This window comes from Euprymna scolopes, chromosome 3, assembly GCF_053919585.1.
Source record: "Euprymna scolopes isolate OS-2025 chromosome 3, ASM5391958v1, whole genome shotgun sequence".
NCBI lineage: Eukaryota > Metazoa > Mollusca > Cephalopoda > Sepiida > Sepiolidae > Euprymna > Euprymna scolopes.
Window position 1 is genome coordinate 122,964,858 of NC_136484.1, and position 21,222 is coordinate 122,986,079.

At 34.8% G+C, this 21,222-nt stretch overlaps 1 protein-coding gene across 6 annotated transcripts in view; it reads right to left on the reverse strand.

Moving 5' to 3' along the window:
• Nucleotides 1-21,222, reverse strand: part of LOC145258261 (sulfate transporter-like) — a 292,022-nt gene that overhangs the window by 74,283 nt on the left and 196,517 nt on the right. For all 6 annotated transcript variants that reach the window (XM_080116274.1, XM_080116266.1, XM_080116289.1 and 3 more), the window contains 5 exons: nucleotides 19,367-19,531; nucleotides 17,705-17,860; nucleotides 11,151-11,233; nucleotides 5,622-5,769; nucleotides 2,547-2,660 (listed from right to left, as the gene is read on the reverse strand). In XM_080116274.1, coding sequence (XP_079972400.1) covers nucleotides 2,547-2,660; nucleotides 5,622-5,769; nucleotides 11,151-11,233; nucleotides 17,705-17,860; nucleotides 19,367-19,531 — 666 coding nt within the window. The remainder of the gene's footprint in view (nucleotides 1-2,546; nucleotides 2,661-5,621; nucleotides 5,770-11,150; nucleotides 11,234-17,704; nucleotides 17,861-19,366; nucleotides 19,532-21,222) is intronic.

The window sequence follows — 21,222 nt, forward strand, 5'->3', positions numbered from 1 at the left end:
ACACCGCAGCAATGAATATCTCCAATGAATATTTGTTTCTAGCTGAATGGGAGGCGGCCATGGTGAAGTAGATACCGATGTGAATTTGACGACTCTGTGTGTGGTGTTTGAATCCTATTAGATCTATTAAATCTATTGTACGACTTTGGCTACGAATGTTGGCAACCTTCATGTGACCATCTTGAGAGTAACTGATTCTAAAATTGTAATTGGAGAAACCAAAGGCAGCAATGAAATCAAGCAGATTAAAAGGAAACTAAACATGTTGAATAATAAGAAAAGAAGAACATTAGCTGGATCACTTGTCAACGTCAGGTAATAAAATAATTATACATAGCAAAAGGGTTAATTGGTTAAATTTTATAAAACGAAAGAACAAATGTTATTTGAAAGATTATAGGGTAAAATAGAAAGCATTTACTATATCATGACCACCATATTTAAAATCTGAAATTGCAAACCGGTGTTAATCCAAAAATAATCCAAATTATATTTTAGGCTATATTTTACCTTTTTTTTGGGGGGGGGGATTTCGTTAATAATACTTTATTCTCCATAATTTGTTTATTAGAACTAATCAAATAAATTGTCTTTTTTATAATTGAATTTTTTTATTTTAAAAATATTTTAATAAGTAATCAAATCAAACCTTTTCCGTAATTAGAATGCATTTTTTTTTTAAATATTTAAAAATAGTATAATTATCAATTATCAACCAAATATAATTACATTACAAAGTAACAAACAATTATTAACAAGCAATAAATTCAAACTGTTTTTATAAATGATAAAATATAAATTCCGCTGAAGCTATGCAGCGTAAAATGATGGGGGGGGGCTTAACCGGTTAACAATTTCCGATTTTATATATGTCGCTTATGATGAAGTGGATGCTGGCAATCTTTACATGGTCTCCCCGTAAGACCCGATTTTTTTCTAGAAATAATTCTGACTAGAAATATATCAGGGAAACCAATGCCAACAATGGAATGATCTGATTGTGATCATTGATTTTATCAAACCCAAACTTTACCTTGTTGTTTAACTTTCTGAAAAGAATGTAAATAAAAAAAAAGGTGGTGACTACAAGAACTTTTCATTATTTAAAGTTTTTTATCAGAACTTGCTCCAGACATGCCATGAATCCACTTGGTTTAAGGAGCTCACAGTAAAGAAAGATGAAGAGTAGTTCACGACACGAACCTGGGCATTCCAAGTTCGAATCCAATTCGTCTCACCGAAACACTTTCATCACACTCACAATTAATCTTGTGTCTAAACTCTTAGAAAAGAGGTAAATAAAGAAAAGGAATTGTCAAATGTTGGTTGGTTGGTTGTTTTTGTTTTATGGCATATCAACCCTTTTCAGGTTATTTAGTGCCGAATCCAGTGATTTGAAGAAAAAATGTTTAATAGAATATCTTTGAGTTTTTTTTCAAGTCGGTTTCTATTTAACCCATAGTTGGGGACCTAACAGGTACTACCACTCCGGGTCAAAATGGACCTGGGAGCAATAAAAATTAAAGAGTGGCTCCACACTCCCCAATGCCCGAAAGCTGGAGCCTCGCCATTAGATATAGTTTAAGGTCATATCCAGGACCAGAATTGTCATGTTGGTAAACGATATGGACTGAAAGTCTGGATATGTCAAGTTCGAATCCAGTTCATTCCACAGAAACACGTTAATGAAACTCATACTATATATATATATATATATATATATATATATATATATATATATATATATATATATATATATAACTAATAAATGACAAAAATCTATATTCTAAATTTCATGATGTTGACCATCTTACAATTTATTCTTTTAATTCAGTTGACATTTACAATTCTTGACAGTATCTGTTTCGTAGAACAAAATCATTCACTTAATCATTATATCAATCATTTTGCCCTTAACTCATCAGAAGAACAAGCAACTATCAATCCACCAAAAGGAAATAAAAAGACTTGTAAATGAAGAAGAATTGTAAATGTTAACTGAATTAAAGGAATAAATTTTAAGATGGTCAACATCATAAAATTTGGAATATAGGCTTTTGTCATTTATTCATTATATTGCTCTGTGATTACATTGAGCTTCTTAAATACGTATTGGTATATATAAAATTGGTATATATATAAAGGAAATAAAAGGAAATAAAGAATACTTCCACGGAAATATATATATATATATATATATATATATATATATATATATACAGGTTAAACCGGATATAAGAGACCGAATATTTTAAAAAAAACAGATATACGAGAGATTTTCTCTGGTCCCAAATTAGAGCCTGTGTATTATTATAGAGTAGCCCAAATATAAGAACCCCGGATATAAGTGTGACTCGGGTAAAAGAGAGTTATAGTGATCAGCTAATAAGTCTCTTATATGCGGGTTACATTATATATATATATATATGTGTGTGTGTGTGTGTGTGTGTGTGTGTGTGTGTGTGTGTGTGTGTGTGTGTGTGTGTGTTTAAAAAATAAACAATGTCAGGTCTTAAAATTAAAGTAAACACAAACAGACTACTCACTTGGGTTCGACCCCCAGCAGAATCTTGAACTGATGTTCTTGAAACAGAGGCTGCAAATGGGTAGCAAGAGAAGAAAGATCCAAAAATATTACCAAATCCATAAGCTTTGAGTTCCTGCCAAAAATAAAATAAAATAGCAAACATTAATTCAGTTGAACTTCTTTTCGTTTGAAAAACACCGTCAAATTTTACAAAACAGAACTGCATTTTCCTAAATGTTTTTGCTTACATTACCTGCTTTAAACGGCAACAAAATGTGCCACAAAACCGGGGGATTGAGGGAAAACAGTTTTTGCGAGGGGGGAACCTGACAAAAAAAAGTTTTTGCAAGGGGGGAACAGTACAAAAAAATAGTCGAGAATAGACCCATAGACATCTTCCATTAATCGCACGTTGAGAGATCGGTAATAAACCTACCTTCCTCCGGAGGAGAATGGTAATGCCTGGGAAAATCTACTTCTTAGGACCAAATCTAACCATAACTCAGCTTGACAACTAAATGTCTGCTTACCAGCGAGGCAGTCGCTACTTGTAAGAATGATAGCAACGATGTATGAAGACAGTCGACAAATCAGACATTTTGAATATTGGAAAGACAGATAGTTGAGTTAAAACCGATGACATTGTCCTGGGAGTAATAAGAATGTTCTATAAAAATGTTCCAATATTACAACTTTGATCTGTATTTTTGAATTTCTTAAATAAGGTAAAATATTGTCTTTTTCTTTTTCTCGTTGTGGGTGATTAGCGTGAACATAGGCCTCACAACATTATTGAAAAAAAACCCCTAAAAAACTGTAATACAAATTAATACCTCTATTGAATTCATAGTAATTTTTACTAGAGAAAAATTAGATTTAATTTTGGTATAGGTCTTTGTTTTCAATTGCGTCCTGTAAAGTTGCAATTGAAATACATATATGCATATATAAACATTTACAGAGAGAGAGAAATAAATTATTGACAAAATAAATATAGGTATATATGAATTTATTTTCAATTCAATAAGAAAAAAAAATTTATTATATATTTTACTTATAAAGGCTCTACCTATGTATTGAGCACTTTTTAAGTAATATTTTATTTTAGTTCAATACTTTTGAACTTATTTCATTAATTTATATAAATATATGCATATGTGTTCATAGGTATATACATGTATGTGCATATATATGAATATATACACACACACGCACATATATATATATATACATGATTATATATGTGTGTAGGTGTATGTATATATACATACTAGCTAAATTACTCGTCACCGACGGGTTTCTCTAACATTTCTCATCTGAACGTCAGTTCAAAATTAAAAATATTTATTTGAAATCATAATAAAATATTTACAAAAGTATTTTTAGGTGTATGATGTAAATGGAATACTATATCAAAAAAAAAAAAAACGAGACAAAACAAGGAAGCAATTGTCTACGGCGAGATTCGAACCCTTAAAAATGATATAAATCATTGGGACTGAAGACTAATGTCGCATCCACTTGGCAACCGAAGAAACGAAAATAGAGAATGATTTAAATCAATAAATGATGTCACTCTGGTCTATCGTTACTTTTATGGTAAGCGATCGACTGAGCTTCAATCTATGATCCCAACCCCTGTAAAATTTTCACAACAAATACACGTCTAAATAAAACAACGATCAACAATCCCCTTCACGCCCTATCTGTGCCTAAAACTAAACGAAAATTCCTTGATCAGTTTTTTTTCCCTAGAACTGTCCGTCTGTGGAACACAATGCTCTGAGGCTGTTTCCCAGCTGATTATAACGTGGTTATTTTCCACCCAAGTTTCACCAAGTTTCCATTAGGATGTTGTCTCACCGTGTACCTAACACTCATTAGCCCTTATCCCAGAGTTGCTTGCGGGCCTTGATAAGCGGTGACCTCCAAACAAAAATAAAGAAAGAAAGGAAATTTTTAAAATCACAAAATATTATACAAATGATGACACGGTGTTCAGATTTTGGAATGCACAAGGGGTCTTCGTTGATTGCCGGGTAGCCCCAGAAGGTATTCAAGAGAGTTTTAATGTATTTTGGTGATACGCATATTATTCTAAACTAGCAGTTCAACCCGGCTTTGCTTGGGCCCTATCTACTGTTCATAACTTGAACTACGTGTGAATACAGTTTATGTAAGATTTCAAATGATAAGACCAAAAATTTTCTGATTGATTTCGTAGAGATCGCAGAGGTCAATTTTTTTAAACTTTGACCCCAATTTTGACGTTTAACATTTATTGTTTTGGTCTCAAAATTGGCGGAGAAATTTGGTAGAATCTGCAAAGGTTAACACTTTCAACTTTGATCTTTTGGCAGCCAAATTTTCGCCCCAAAACTGCTTAAAATGCTTGCCGCATGTCTGGATACTCTTTATGTATAAATTTTAAATGTTTAGACCCGAAATTTGCTGATTAGTTTGCTAGACACCACAAGGGTCAAATCTGTTGAATTTTGACCCCTTGGCGGCTCAAATTTTCGACCCTAACCGATTAAAAATCTTGCCCTATCTCTGAATACACTTTATGTAAAATTTCAAATGTTTAGGCATAAAATTGGCTGAGTAATTTGATAGAAACCGAAAAAGGTTAATTTTTTAACTTTTACCCAATTTTTACCGCTTAACATTTATTTTTGGGGACTCAAATTAAATTAAAAAGTTTGTATTCATGTTCAAGTACCCTACATTTAAAATTTCAAGTGTTTAGACTCAAAATTGGTTGAGGATTTACTTAGAGTTATCAAAGGTCAAATCGTTGAACTTTGACCTCTTGACAGCAAAATCTCTGGCCGAAAACCGATTAAAGAGATTTTTCCAAATTTCAATACCCCTTATATCAAACCTCGAGTCTGTAGACTAAAAACTGACAGAGTAATTTGGTAGGGAAATGTACACACACAGACACACACACGCAGACAGACATTTTCACTTTTATAGTTATATAGGTTAGATCCAGTCCCAAATGCTTTTTCACGAAGACAGTACCTGCTCGATTGTAGAAAACATGAGACGATTCAAATTCATTCCCCCGCCGACTTGCACTTCTGCTCACCTTATTTGCGTCAATGTCATAGTTGTGTTTCTTCGCCATTAAAGTTGCCAACGATACAGACTGCGCAAAAGCGACAATTCCAATCACAATTGCATCGGCAACGAAAGGTTTTCCTTGGTCAAAGGCGGGAACGTTCGGTGCTGGAAGGCTGCAAGAGAGAGAAAAATCATTTTTAGAGATGTTGCACATCCATGCGAGGTCTTCTTATTGCTCGTTTTATCGCGCGCTTAATTTATTTTCATTAGATATTAATGCTTGAACAAATCATACTCTAAGATCAAGTTTTATGAAAAATTATGTGTCGATTATAACAATAACATGGAATCGTATATGTATAGAATTTAATTTGAATTAACGTAAGCATTTGGAAATAACAACCGTGCCGTTTTCGACCGTCGGGAATCTAACTGATGACAATTGTATCATCTTCGACGTTGCTTTATGCACAGGTTCAAGAGTGTGCAGCATTTACAGGTGTCGTTGTGGTTAGTCGCCCCGGCAGATTCTCTAGACAACACTCTTATCGATTTCATCCGACGGATCCAAGATATTACTACTTTCTCGTCAATCCTGCAAGCGGTTTGCATCGAAAGAGACAATTTTTCTCTTACCAAACTGCAAGTCACTAATATTCCGTATTATATTGATTATTCAGACTACTGTTCTCACCTTGAATGTTATTTTCACAGCCTTTCGGCCGATGTAACCTCCAACCTTCTTTAGCTATATCTTGTCGAACTCGGGAATCTTTTATTTGAGACCTGCAGAATCATACGGTATTAAGAACATCCGAAAACGAGTTCAAAGTTTAGCGACTTTCTAACCCGTGTATACCAGGAACTAATAGAAATATTCGTTTGGGGTTTATTACATCCTGTTACGTTCATTTCAGTAATGATGATAGTTATGATGTAATAATAATTATTGCGAGAACGGTGATAATGAAATGTGTTATTAATGCCTGTAAACATAGTAATAACGTTTAATAAAGTTAAAGAAACAAAATAAACAATTTTTTTTTCTGCACATACATTGCTTCTTAGTGATTCTGCGCTGACATTATTGTCAACATAATTTATTAATGCGTTGCGATCATCCGGATCATCAGCGTTAATAGTCGGAGTTGCCTGTGAAGTCGTCCCCCCACCCCATGTCTTGATGTAGAGCTTTTTGTTTATCCAGAAGAGAACGGAGATAACAGACGTGTACAGAAGATATAAAGTTGATCAGAACCTCTACATCAGCCAGTTTGACTTTTTTTCAACAGAGGTGGTCGGAAGTTGCCTTCATGCACATTGGATTTTGACCGTGTTCAGTACGTCCAGCTTGCACTCCGTGTAGAGGAGAGTTTGAGGAACACAGTTCCATACATTATATTTCCCTAAAGATGGGATTTGATAGTGTGTGCTTCTAGGCGCTCATTTGATCTACGCGGGTAGCATGTTCTCAATCCATCAGCAATGATCGGTTAACAGTACGAAGATTTTTTTTTGTTTTTTTTACACAGTGATCACCACTTATCAAGGCCCGGAAGCCACTCAGGGATAAGGGTTATTGCAAGTACATTACGTTAGTGAGGAGATTTGCTGATATGTTTACTTAAGGGGCGATTCATTAGGAATTTGCTAACATTGGACTTGAAGACAACCAAGTTGTAGTCCGGAGGGAAGCAGGCAGACGGAACAGAGTTCCACAGGCGTGCAGTTCTAAGAAAGAAGCTTTGTTCATGGAATTTGCGTTTTGATTTAGGCACAGATATAGAGTGGGGGAAATTTTTCACAGTGGATTCAGCTAGACGGGTGTTTTTCGTGAAAGATTGGCGAGGGGGGACCAGAGATTGGAGTTCAGACGAGCATCTGCCATGGAAATAACGATAAAACAAGGACAGGCTCGCAACGTCTCTTCTGTGAGAGAGAGGTTGCAGGGTAGAGAAAAGGGCATCCCCCACTAAACCACGAAGTCTATTTTGTACTCTGTCAAGGCAGGATAGGCTGTTTTTAGTAATTAACAATTCTTGATACTCAGAATACAATTGCGTATAGTTGGTTAGGGATTTAGAGCATGCTGCCCTCATAGATTAAAAAAAATGGTTCCTTTCGAAATTCTGCGCAAATTCTCGAGTGTGACAAGATAAACCTGAAGAAGGACGGAGGTTACATAGGCGGAAATTTTGTGAATACAACACTCAAGATGACAACAGAATAATCTAAATAATAGGAATTATCAATCCTCATTTAAAAAATTCAGAAACATAATATCGCTAATATGTGTTGCGACGTGTGTTGAGAATTTTGTGTTCTCAACAATAATGGAATTGGTAAAAAAAACAAACCTGGACATGTTGTGGCGTGAACGATAAAATATACGCCGGCTGTCTCAAGATATTCAACGATATTTCCCTCGATTGTCGGCCATCTGACTCTATCAATGACACGTTTGACCGGAGATCATTTTGAGTTGACTTAGCTCTACAGGCGCTTATTTTCGTCATTATTTGAGGGGGGTCCAACCTGCTTTCAGCATGTCAAGCCAGCATGGCATCCCAAAGTAACTTCTAGATATTCCGGATATAGCCGAAAAAGTTTTTTTCTTTAATGAAATATAATTTGGGCTAGAGGAATATTATTTTGAATCAGGCGTCAACAAAGTAAATATTCATATTAACTTATTTAATGCGTGTAAAATTAACATATTTCATTTAAATCTCATAATCATATTTTGTTAAATGTTGGATTTATCAAATAAATACTTTTGTTAATTAAAAATTCAGATACTGTCGGTTTTTTATGAAATTTTACCCATGGATTATAGGAATTAATTAATAAAATATTTAGTTTCTTTGGCGTATTTAAAGAGTTTTAGTCAACATAATATGAACACCCACTTAAAAATACACACATACACACGCACTTATGTATATATATATATACATGTATATATATATATATATATATATATATATATATATATATATATATATCAGATTTGCATTATATTTGATTCATAAGCATTATATACCAATGAAGCAAGATTCCGATAATTTCATTTTTTATTAAGACCCCTAAACTTTAAGCATTATATTTTAGGAACTTTCTAGAATCACAATCATGGATTATTGATAAAAATTGTGCTACCTTTACGGTTACTGTTTCCAATTTACTTCCGGTTGCTTCTTCGTTTTTTTGTTTGTTTTTTGTTTTTTTGTTTTTTGGTTTTTTACGGTATCTTTTGTTTATTAAATTGTTAGATGAAAATACAGAATAAGTAAAGAAACCCCCTCGGCTTCTTATGTTAAGAAGCCTTTTTCTCTGAATGATAACATTATTATTTCAAAGAAAAACCCTTCTTAAAGTGGGGAGAGGCACCCGGGAATAAAGTTGAAACATAATCGTAAAGATAACCAAAAACTGAAATATGAAATGAAGACATCATCATAGATTGATTTTAATTTCTGCCATAATAGGGAATGCGAAACTTTTGTTTGGGAAAGTAATTAGTAAATTAATCTTTCAGGTAAAAAAAAACAAACGTCAATATTTTTATACATTTTAAGCATTTTTTTAAAATTTATTTCGCATATTAACGTTAGTGTGCGTGCGTGCACGCGCGCGCGCTCGCGTGCGCGTGCGTGTGTGTGTGTGTGTGTGTGTGTGTGTGTGTGTGTGTCCTCTTTTAATCATTTAGTGCCGAAAGATAGCAGTAATTGTAAACGATTAATTTTATATCCGACTTTAAATTGCGATGGTATCCACTCGTGGTGGATTCAGTCGGCCTCAAGTGATTTTGCAACGTTCCAAGTCGAGGCCGCCATAGCTGACATCTCAGCATACCGCAGCCAACAACGAAACTTACAAGAATGTCGACTATCTTGAACATGTCGACTGAGTCATAGGGTCCAAAATGTTGCGTCATACATTTGGTCGCTAACAAATAATAAACGTGGAATTGAAATATATAAAAGAAAAATTAAGGTTCGGTTGTGGTTAGGGTTAAGTTTTAATGTCAGTGTAAGGTTTAGTCTGACTGGATACGTACACTTAGAGCTCTTCTAACGAACATCAGCACACTATTTCCATTATTTGGCTTGACGTGAGATACGAACTTTTAATATCCGGCAAAATCGAACCGAGCAAAAATAAAATGGGGTATTATTTTAGACCTAAGATCGCTTCAAATGTACAACCTATTATTTGAACGCCATAACATGTTCACGAAAACCAGAATGTCAGCCATGTTGCACGTTGGAATGTGCGACTGATGTTCTCTCTAGATTGAATCAATGCCTCGATGTCTCCGTTCAGTCTCAAAGGAAAATGGATACCTCCTATAAGGGTAGCTGCGCATGTAATCGTTACCAACTACACCTCTCCTAAATCGGCACTGCTTGAGTCCAGTGACAAGAAGAAGTCCATTACGACTGGAAGCAATGCCGAGATAAGCGGAGAGCACATACAGCACCTGGAATTTCGAAATGATCACCCATTTTAGTACTTACCAGGCTCAACGTTGCTTAACTTTGATGATCTAACAGGAACCGGTGTATCAACACTATTATGTCGTATACAGGTTGATTATACACGGTTTATTAAATGCTTATTGCCATTTAGCCAATAGCTGGAGTGTGATCGTCTTTATTCCTTTTTAGATTATGTTACAGCGTAACTGAACAGAAAGAATCTGATAGGATCTGAAGCGGGTATAGCAAATTTCATATCCCGCGTCTGTATCTGTTATCGAAGCGGCACTCACCTTGGGCGAGTTAAATCGGATTCCTCCCAAGGAGGAACTTTCATAGGAATATCAAATTCACAAGTGGTTCCCAATTACCTATATTCTCAAAGTGTCACCCATATGGTACTGGCCAGGCTAAATGTAGTTGAACTTCGGTGACCTTACGGGAATCGGTGTGTCAACGCGATTATGCGGTATCTGTTGTACAATCACGCCCCCAACCCGTTCCTGTGTTTAGTAAATTCTTCAAATAAATTTTTGTTTACGATAATTATTCAAACACAATCATTCCAATCAAAAGAAACAAAATGATATTACCAGAGTATCAACATGTAAAACATTGCCACTTATAAAGATCAAGAGTCACTCGAGGATAAAAAGATGGAATGGTTCCACCTGAAAGATGAAGAACACAGTGGGAGTACTTATAATGTACTACGTTTGATTACTTATGACAAGAATTCGTTGACCTTGAATTTGAAGCAGAGAAGCAGTCCCTCGATCATGTGTCCCGTATGCGGGAAGTGCTTGCAAAGAATTTGTTCTTCAATTTGAAGATGACTACGTTGCAATAAGTAAAGAAGCAGTCCAACGGTAATGAGTTCCACTGACGGGAAGTCCTGTTTTAATCCATTAAAACGAATGTAATAAACCATTATTAAAATTAATGTTATTAAAGAAAAGAGCCGAAAATCAAGACTTCGAATTGCTGAAAATAAAACCATATTATTTCTTGAAAAAAAAAAAATAAAAAAACTAAGAATTCGAAAATTTTATCCATTGGTTTCGACTACTTACCCAGCGGGTATTTTCCCAACAATTCTGATGTTGTAACGCTCGTGGAGATTTTCGTAATGGGATGTTAGAGTAGCAGCAATAACCTATGTTATAAAAAGATATGAAACGGTTACACACACACATATATATATATATATATATATATATATATATATATATTATGATTTAATTAACTGTTATAGTCAGCCAGAGACATTGTTGAAATTCGGATGACATATTTTTAGAAAGCCATATCAGTGCACATATTAGAAAATAAAACTGGATAATAAGATGCTATACTTTTAAACAATATTTCGGATTAATACTCCTTCATCAAGTAAGTGAGGAAAAGATATTTTTGTCACCGTTTTGTTCTTTTCTTCGTGTCTTATGTTACTGGTTTTTATGAATTGGTGCGTCATTCTAAAAATATATGATTCATACTTCAACAACACTTCTCACGTTGTCTTACCTATACGTTCAAACAAAAATGCTCTTTTTTTCTGTCTTCGAAGAATTGATCTTGCGACGGAAAATTTCAGGTTTTTGGAATACGGCATTTTTCCCGGGTAGACGGAAACAATAGATATAAAGAAAAAATATCGTTTCCTCACTAACTTGATAATGGGATATTACTGCAAAATATTGTTTAAATACGTAATTTCACAGAACATATGGACTAGATATTGCTGCAATACTTGCAAAAATCCGCGAAAATTCCACGGTTGCTTACCTAGTATAATCTTTCTTCTTATCATAAATTACTTGCTAGTTTAATATGTTTAAATTCTATTCTCTACTTGAAATCGTTGAAACGAAACTAATTGGTAAAAATGTGAGATAAAACTAATCGATAAGAAAGCAAAACTAATAGATAAAAAAAACTAATCGATATGAAAAATGTTACCTGTGTACATTCGTTTTTCAATTCGTATTTTCTTATCGCTTTTTTAGTTTATTTATTTTTTAAATATGAACGTAGTTGCTGAATAGGATATTCTACCTCTCCTTTATTCTCCGAACATACGTAGCTTAAAATTAAAATTGCGTTTTATTTTTTATATGAACGAAGGTATGGCATTTTTATTGCTGTTCATCAAGCTTTCAGCTCGGGATTTACAATGTCTCCTCCATTCTCTTCTGCGTCCTCCTTTTATTCTGTTTTACTCTTTCGTCTTTTCACCTTCTTATTCGATCACTTTCTTCCTACGTCTCAGGACAGGAGTACGTTCACTTTTATCATATATATTATTTTAAAGATGCGTTCAGCCAATCAGTGTGTTTAACGATGGAAATTCTATTCTAAACTTAACTATGACAAACTAATGAAAATGCTATATAAATTTAAGCGTGATAGAACTTCGTATTAAAATGATTGAACGTATCTTATTTTAGACGCGTCCATTCAATCTGCGTGTCTGTGACGCTTAAGTTTTTAAATAACATTTCAGGTTGGTCTGTTACAATTGGGTTATAAATAGACCTTTTTACACGTGAACGTAACAGGTAGAGAAAAATGTTATCTGAAACTTAAGTGCGAGAAACAAACGTCGGAGAGAGATTCTTCTATGCTTGGAAGCATCTAAAATATGATGCGCTCAAAGGATTTGCACCTTTAGCAAACATGAAAGGGGATATCTAACATTAAAACTTGTATTAAATAGATGGTTGCCTTCATGAAAACAAAAGTTTTGATTTCCTTGCATTGTTTGGATTCTTCGGACCACTGTTTTCATCTTGATTGAGTTTCGGTCGATGTAACTTCTGGTCTTCTTCATTTTATGCAGATTACCGAACTCGAAAGAATGATCCCCGAGTTCGACAATGTGGTCGAATTGGGGACTCTTTCTGCCGAACTCGGAAATCTGCACAGAATTTCGAACGCACTCCTTTATTTAACCCACGGGGATATCATGCTCTTGTTCCGTCAACCATGACTGAGCAGAAGACCTAAGTACTCGTAATTGTAATATTAGTGACGCCCGCACTAACGACTGAACCTTCAACACCCAGAAGAGTGTAACCGAATGCAATTTGTATTAAAAATTGATGTGCAAACTTTCAGTCAATACGTAGCAATTCTATAGGTCTGCAAAGTTGACTGTCTTCCTTTCTTTCTTTCTTTCAACTTGTTTTATTTATATATTTACTAGCATGGCTGCCCGGTGTTGCCCGGTTGTTTGGAGGTGTGTGTCGAGCAAAAAAAAAGTGGTAGTAAGTAGGCAGGCTCGAACCTGTGCCGTGAAGGAGGAAAAGAACGTGAAAAGAAAAGTGATATCTTTGCTGTTGCGTCCATCGCCAAACCGGAAGTGGCGAAGGTTTAAATTAAGGCTAGTCAATCGAAAAGAGGCGATGACTTTCCAAAATATCGGCGAAAAAGCGGCCCCTCCTTGTAGAAAAGTGCCCGGTTGAGGTTGAAGGAATTAATGCTTTTAGTCAATCTTTCGATATTTGTCATTCGAAGGGTCGAGGTTCAAAGTGATACCGATCTCGTGAAAATCTATCACTTCTGTCGAAAGTTTTAGGCAGATATACATACATGCATACATGTACGGTACAATCACGTTGATAATCAAAGGCTATGGATGGATGAATATACATACATACATACATACATACATACATACATACATTTTACAGACAGGTGAGAGTTATATTATAGATTATGCATATCTAATTGTTGTCAACTCTTAAACTTCTTTGCCTTTTTTTCTCATCAAATCTTTCTTGGAGTTCATATATTAGATCCATTACTCTTTCTGCTTCTAGTGAAGTCTGTTCTCTCTATTGCTCTAAACAATTTCTCAGACTTGATGCTATTTTCTATCGCTACAGATCAATGTATGGAGTATTGGTATTATATCTGTTCTATTTAATAGGTGAAGGGGCGTATCTTAATTGTCCCCACCCTTTCTTCTTCTTCACAACCCCTCTCTCTCTCTCTCTCTCTCTCTCTCTCTCTCTCTCTATTCACACACACACACACACACACACACACACACACACACACACACACATGATGTTGCTAGTTTCAGTCTTTTCTATATGTGTTTTTTTTTTCAAAATTGTCTAATCTGTATCCTATTTCTTTTCTTCTACCTCGTTAGACAAGCGGTGTCCATCAATTTTTTTTTTGTTACTTTATTGTAGTATAGCTTCCTGTTGCAGTAGGTGTCTTTCAAGAATCACAGGCTTGTGTAACTCTCTTCCTGCTGACCGTTTACTCATATTTATTGGTTTTATTTATTTTATTTTTGTAACTTTTGTGGTTTTATTTATTTTATTTTTGTAACTTTAAAGGAAATAAATAACTCAGATGAAACATATGGTCTAACGAAACGCCAGGTGAGAACTGCCAGTTGCCTTGCACAGTTAATTTTATGTCTATGCTCTTTGCTTTATAAATCTTCTAATGCAACTGCGCATATAACCGCACATAATAGAAGATAATGTTGAAGAGAACTTTAATGCCTACTAGACGCTATTCGCGAGGGTCTAAGGTTTTTCAGTACAGGGTTTGTCAAGACAATTCGGCATGAGATAACTTTCCACCAGTAAACTCTGGCAAAATATTTATAATATTCGCAGCCCAAATAAGATCGTCTCGTTATGGCTAATCCACACTGACTTTTATGAGAAACAGTGCACCTTCTCGAAGTGATGTTAACTCAAGCAGCAGACTTCACCAGACTAGATGAATTCTTGTCCTGGAATCTAGTAAACTTTATTTAGTATTTATAGTAAGCCATGAAAATATATATGGCAATTAAGCTACACAGAATTTTTCTGCGTTTCATTCTCGTCAGAATTGGTTAAGCTTATGCGAAAAGCTATGGTTAGCGTGCCTTTTTATATAGTACATGCTATTGAATTTTCTAGTTAGCCAATCAGCTTTCTAGTTGCCGAATATTCATATCTTAGAAAATCCAGATATCTCTATGTATAAAGTAGTAACGTTCGTGTGTGTGTGTGTGCACAACTCCCAATCATCAAAGAAATATAAAGGCCATATGTGTGTACACCTCTCCTGGTCAAGAAATATTAAAGCCCATGTTAGGATACTTCTGTCAAAGGAGACATTTTATTGTATACGGACTTTCAATATATAGCATTCTTCAAACCACTTTTACATTATTGGGTTACGGTCATTAACATATTACATTAAATGAAATCTATCTAAATAATTACCTCGATGACATTACTTATTCGACATAATAGCTTTGTTTCAACTGTACTAATTAAAAAAAATTAATTATTTAGTTTATTTAAATTTCAAGTTATATTTGATTTAACTTATTTTATCTGAAATCTGAAACCGTTTTATTTTCAAACCAAAACCCAGTAAACCAAAAAGGGAAATAACTGTGATAGTTTAATTGAAAAAATGTTTTAAACGGAGCACGTTATTAAATATTTCCTGTTTTTTTTTTTTCATTTAAAATATTATTCTATGCTGAATAATTATTTCTATTTTTAATTCGGAGGTCATTTTTTCGCATATTCTTAATTTTTAAGTAACCTTTTTTATTTCATAGAGAAAAATAATTAAAACTAATGTTCTCATTTACTTGCATCCTCACGAGGGCAGAGTTAGTCAGAGAAACATGTGAACAAAATCCATCATCCCCTGCTGTTTTTGTTTTTTGTTTATAAAATTTAATCGGTGTTGCCCAGGATTTATTATAATAATTATACCATAGCAAGTGTGTTTAATTGCCTGCGAATCAAATTTTTTTTATAATTTATCTAATATCTTAAATTAAAAATGGTCAATTTTTACGACGTGTCCCAGCGTCGTTTAACCCCTAGAAAAAAATGGTCAATGTAAAGTTTCTTTCCAACTCCTCAAACAACTTGAAAATGACGACTTTTTATGGTTTTCGATGGTGCTGAAAACGAATATCACATTTAAATTTGGGTCAGATAAATAGTTTTCATGGTATGAAAAATTATTTTTCCAAAAAGTGGGGGAGCAGTCACTTTCCTATATAAATTTAACGTAAAATGGGCACCCACTTTCTAACCACCTAATAATTTTTTCATATCATAAAACAAATTTAACTGTGATATCTGTTTTCAGCACCACCGAAAACCGGCGCTGTTTTTGTTACTAAGAGATCCGTTTATTTTTCATAATTTATGACGAAAATAATGCTGTCAGTAAGCTTACACGAGCGGTTTACAAAAATATTTTTTTGTTTTTCATTTTTTTTTTTTTTTAGGTGGGCATAATAAAACTACAGCTTTATGGACTTCAGCAAAGCTTTCGACTCAGTCAACTGTGAGACTATATTCGAAATTCTTAAATTCTATGGCATACCAGCAGAAATCATTGAAGCAACGAAACTATTCTACTGACTGAGTGTATGGCAATTAACATCCGCAACAATCACGAAATTAAAACCCTCACAAATAACATCCTCAAACGTGTTGATAACTACAAGTATTTAGGATCACATATCAGGAACTCTGAGAAATACTTTAACATTAGAAAGGGCGTGGCATGGACTGCTTGTAACAAAATGGATAAGCTCTGGAAATTTAATCTTGCTTGCAATTTTAAATTCCAAGTTTTCCGTGTACTTATTGAGCCAATCTTACTCTATGGATCTGAAACCTGGACTCTTTCAGCAAAACAACAGCATTGTTTGGATGGATGTTACACACGTCTTTTGAGAAGAGTACTCAATCTCTCATGGCAAAATCACCCAACTCTAGAAATAGTATATGGAGACTTACCAAGAGTATCAACCTCAGTTTGCAAGAGACGTGTTCAGTTTGCTGGGCATTGTGCAAGTGCCACAGATGAACTTGTTTCATCATTTGTACTGGGAGGCATCCATCATCTCACAATCGATCACGTAAGTTAAGTTTTCCAGATAGGATACGACGAGATACATTCATCTCCAAGGAAGAACTTCTGCATGCTATGGCAGATGGGGAATACTGGAAAGGTGTAGTGAATTCTATCTCGGCTGTGATCTGTTAGTGATGGGACGATTCCAAAAAAATTTCCAGTTCCGGTACGATTTTGTTTTAAATTCTCGATCTCTGATAAAATTACCGATTTCGATTCTGATTCTTTTAAAATCACTAAATATTTTGTTGTAGAGTTGTTATTTTAGATTACCGTAAAAACACGTGATATATTTTGGTGATTCGATTTTTAATGTTTGTAGCTTAAAGCCAATACATATTTACCATTTTATTTGTAGTAGCAGCAATGGAAGATTTAAAAACAAACCAAATAATAAATAATTACAAGAATCGTTTTTGGCATCGGAAAGTAGTAACAATTTTCTCTGATACTGGTACCTTTAAAAGTTCCGATTTTCTTGATTCCCGATTCTGATTCCGATTAATCGTCCCAACACTAGTATCTATAATTAATATACTCGGGTTAATAATAACAGAAAAATTTCAAACGATTAAAAACTTCCAAAATATTAATAATTATTTTATTCTTTAATTCACTTCATCAAATATAAAAGGAATAACTAAGCAAATAGAAAAAAAACGGCCCTGTTTGGAAATAACGGAAGAGAAGTGGTTAATAGATAAAGACAATTACTTACCACAAAAAGGTCAATTGGTACAGGGACTTTCAGTTTGTCTTTGAAGCGTTGATTTACCTGGACTTTGACCAGATAAATGATAATCATACAGATGAAGGTGATGGTCATATCGGCAAGATTTGTCTTATGAATATTTTTGAAAATTTCCACATAAGTCTGAAAATTGAGAAGAATTTACGGACCACGTGAATCGTGTGAAATGCTTTTAACTAGTAAACATTCATATGACAAGAATTCGAGTAAATAAGAGATCACAAATTTAGAAAATTATATAAATACATTATACAGTATATAAAGGCAAAATGAGCGCGAGCGTTTTTGTATGTCCTCGAAAGGCTTTTTGGCTGGGGAGTCCCCGCGTCGGTTAGGTTCCGGGAGAAGTTTTTGCATACTTACTAGATCGTAATATCTCAGATTCGCAAACGGACATCGTCTCTATCTTTTTTTTATCGAGTTTTAAAAAATTCCCTCGTTTCAAGTATTTGTTTGTCTTTTTTGTATAAATAAAGCGAAACGCCACCGCCAGCGCCTGGCACTTCCGGACAGGTAGTATCTGATCTGTGATTTGTCCTTTGCAATGTAGGGGAAACTCTTCATACCGAGACAATTGCCAGAGTGTCCCCTTTTTTGGCCTAGCTGCTTTTCCCTCACATTAAAAACGACCTTCGTGGAAGGTTTAAAAGCGACAACATTTCTGCAAGTCATCTTTCTGATTGACTACGCTTAATTTGAATGCTTAACATTTCTGGTCGCGTCTTGGCGTAGCGGGTAAGATATCAGGTTTTCTTTCACTTTCTTTACCGCCTTTGCGTAATGGGTTCGAGCATGCCTGCCTACTACCACTTTTTTCTTTACACCTAAAAACAGCCGGGCAATGCCGGGCACCCAGGCTGGTTTAACATATTTATTGAAAAAAGGACAAGTAAAGCTGTATATGTAACATTTTCTGCGATTTTCGGCAAGATATATATTTTTTCAAAGAGGACTTTTTTTTATTTTCTCTTCATTTTGCTGGTATTAACTGTGAAGCGTGGTCCACTGATGGATGCCGTATAATTAGACGTCCGATCTAGTTAACGAATGTTGAGTAGGATTCGAATCCGATGTGATTTATTGTGTTGGTGCTGTTTTCGATTAGAAGAGATTTGTCACGTAATTGAAGACATTTTCTAAAGAAATTAGAAAAGTATTCTTTGAAAAAGACATATTGTCGAAAGTCTCGGAAAAATAATGATTTTGTTCATTAAATAAAATAAATATTATCTAACATTATTTGGTGTTTGAAACTACGTGTTTGTTTTCAAAGTTTGGATAACAAGTCTTTATGACTATGCATAGCATAAAATTATTTAAATACAGTGTAACTCGGATCTAAGGGACACGAATATAAGAAAAACAGATATAAGAGAGATGTTTTAGTCTACAATTAGAGCCTGCGTTTATGTACGGTGTAAACCGGATATAAGAAACCCGAATATAAATGTAACCTGGATATAAGAAAGTTGGAGGGACCGGATAACAGGTCTCTTATATCCGGGTTACACTGTAGTAATATACTCTCGCTGTATACGCACTTAACTCGTTAAAACAAAATTATTTAATTTTAAATAAATAATGTGTAACGAATATTAAAACAAAGGTTTAAAAAAAGGAGAGGCTTACCAAAACAAGTTGGAAAACTCCACTGAATCTTCTTATTCTGAGTCCAAATACGTATTTTACTTGACTTGTGAACACGTGAACGGCAGCACCGGTGGTGAAGCCACTCACAAGACTATCAGACATGTAAGTGGTGACCACACCTAACTTGCAGTAGCCAAGGATAATCTGAAAATATTAAAATATAAAAGGTTACCCGTTGTTGCCCGTGTGAAAATATACATATATTGATAATCGGAACGATTTTTATGAAAACAGTCAGTTTAATGCTTACAATTATTATTTGCCTTGAAATAAACCCTTAAAATAACATTTGCAATATGAGTTACAATAATAATAATAATAATAATAATAACTGTTAACGCGGTGTTGGTGTTTTTTTACATAGGACTGACCACTTATCAAGGCCAAGAGGTCACTCGAGGATAAGGGTTAAAGAGTATACAGGAGACAATTAGACAATATAGCAATCGTTAGTAATGGAAATTTAGTAAATTTGTTAACTTATATAGAACGGCTCATGAAAAACTTGTTTACGTTAGACTTGAAGACAACCATATTGTAGTCAGCTGGAAAGCAGGAAAACGAAAGACAATTGCATAGGCGTGCAGTTCTAAGAAAAAAGCTTTGTTCATGGAATCTACATTAGGTTTAGGCACAGATAAAGAGTGGGGGGGAATCATTGATAGTGTTTTCTGCTAGACGAGTGTTTTTTGTGAAAGTTTGGTAAAGAGCGGGGCATAGATTTTAGCTCAGTCGAGCACTTGCCATGAAAGTAATGATAAAGCAGAGACAAACTCGCAACATCTCTTCTGTGAGAAAGAGGTTGCAGGGAAGAGAAAAGGACACTCCCTACGAGGCTACGAAGTCTATTTTGGTCTCTATCAAAGTAGGGTAAGTTCTTTCTAGCAGCTCCTGCCCAGATGTGGCAACAATACTCCATCCTTGGATGTACCTAGAGAATTGCATCAGCAGTGAGATATCTACTGAATCGATCGAAGGATCCCACGATTTTTTCAGCGGCCTTGGACAACGGATTTAATGTATGTGTTCCATTTCAGATTAGGAGTAAAGGTCAAGCCAAGAAGCTTGTCAAAACATGAGGCCTCCCCAAGACGAGAGCCATTCATTTCAATTGATATTAGATGAGGATCAGAGCGTTGATGATGTAAAGATAAAAGCTTGGTTTTAGATGCATTAAAAATAACAAGCCACTCCTTTCCCCATTGTACCACATGCTCAAGATCAGAGGAGAGGGAATCGGAGAGAACTTGGTCGTTTACAGTCAAAGATTTGCTAACGTAGATAGTAGTGTCATCAGCATAAATATCTGAATGATGTAAGGATGTGATTTGGAAGATTATTAATGTAGATCAAGAAGAGAGTTGGGCCCAGGATTAACCCCTGAGGGATTCCAGCCTGAATACTGTGAGCTTCTAATTTCTGCCCATCAACCACTACTTTCATAAACCTATCAGACAGAAATGATTTAATAATTGAGAAGACATTTCCAGCTAAACCGTAGCTGGAGATCTTGTGAAGTAAACCTTTATGCCATAACCTATCAAAGGCCTTTGATATCGCAAGAGCAATTGCCCTGAAAGTTAGCCTCCGTCGAGAGATTCGCTGATCCTATGAGATATAACTGTAAGCACATCTTCTGTAGATCTAGCAGAACGAAAACCATATTGTTTGTCACTAAGAAGGTTATTTTTGCTGAGATGGTTGATTACTTCTTTATTTAACACAGATTCCAGCAACTTACTCATGACGCACAGGAGACTTATTGGACTATACTGAGAGGGAGATGACCGATCACCTGAATTCTTAAATACAGGGGATACTGATGAGATTTTCCA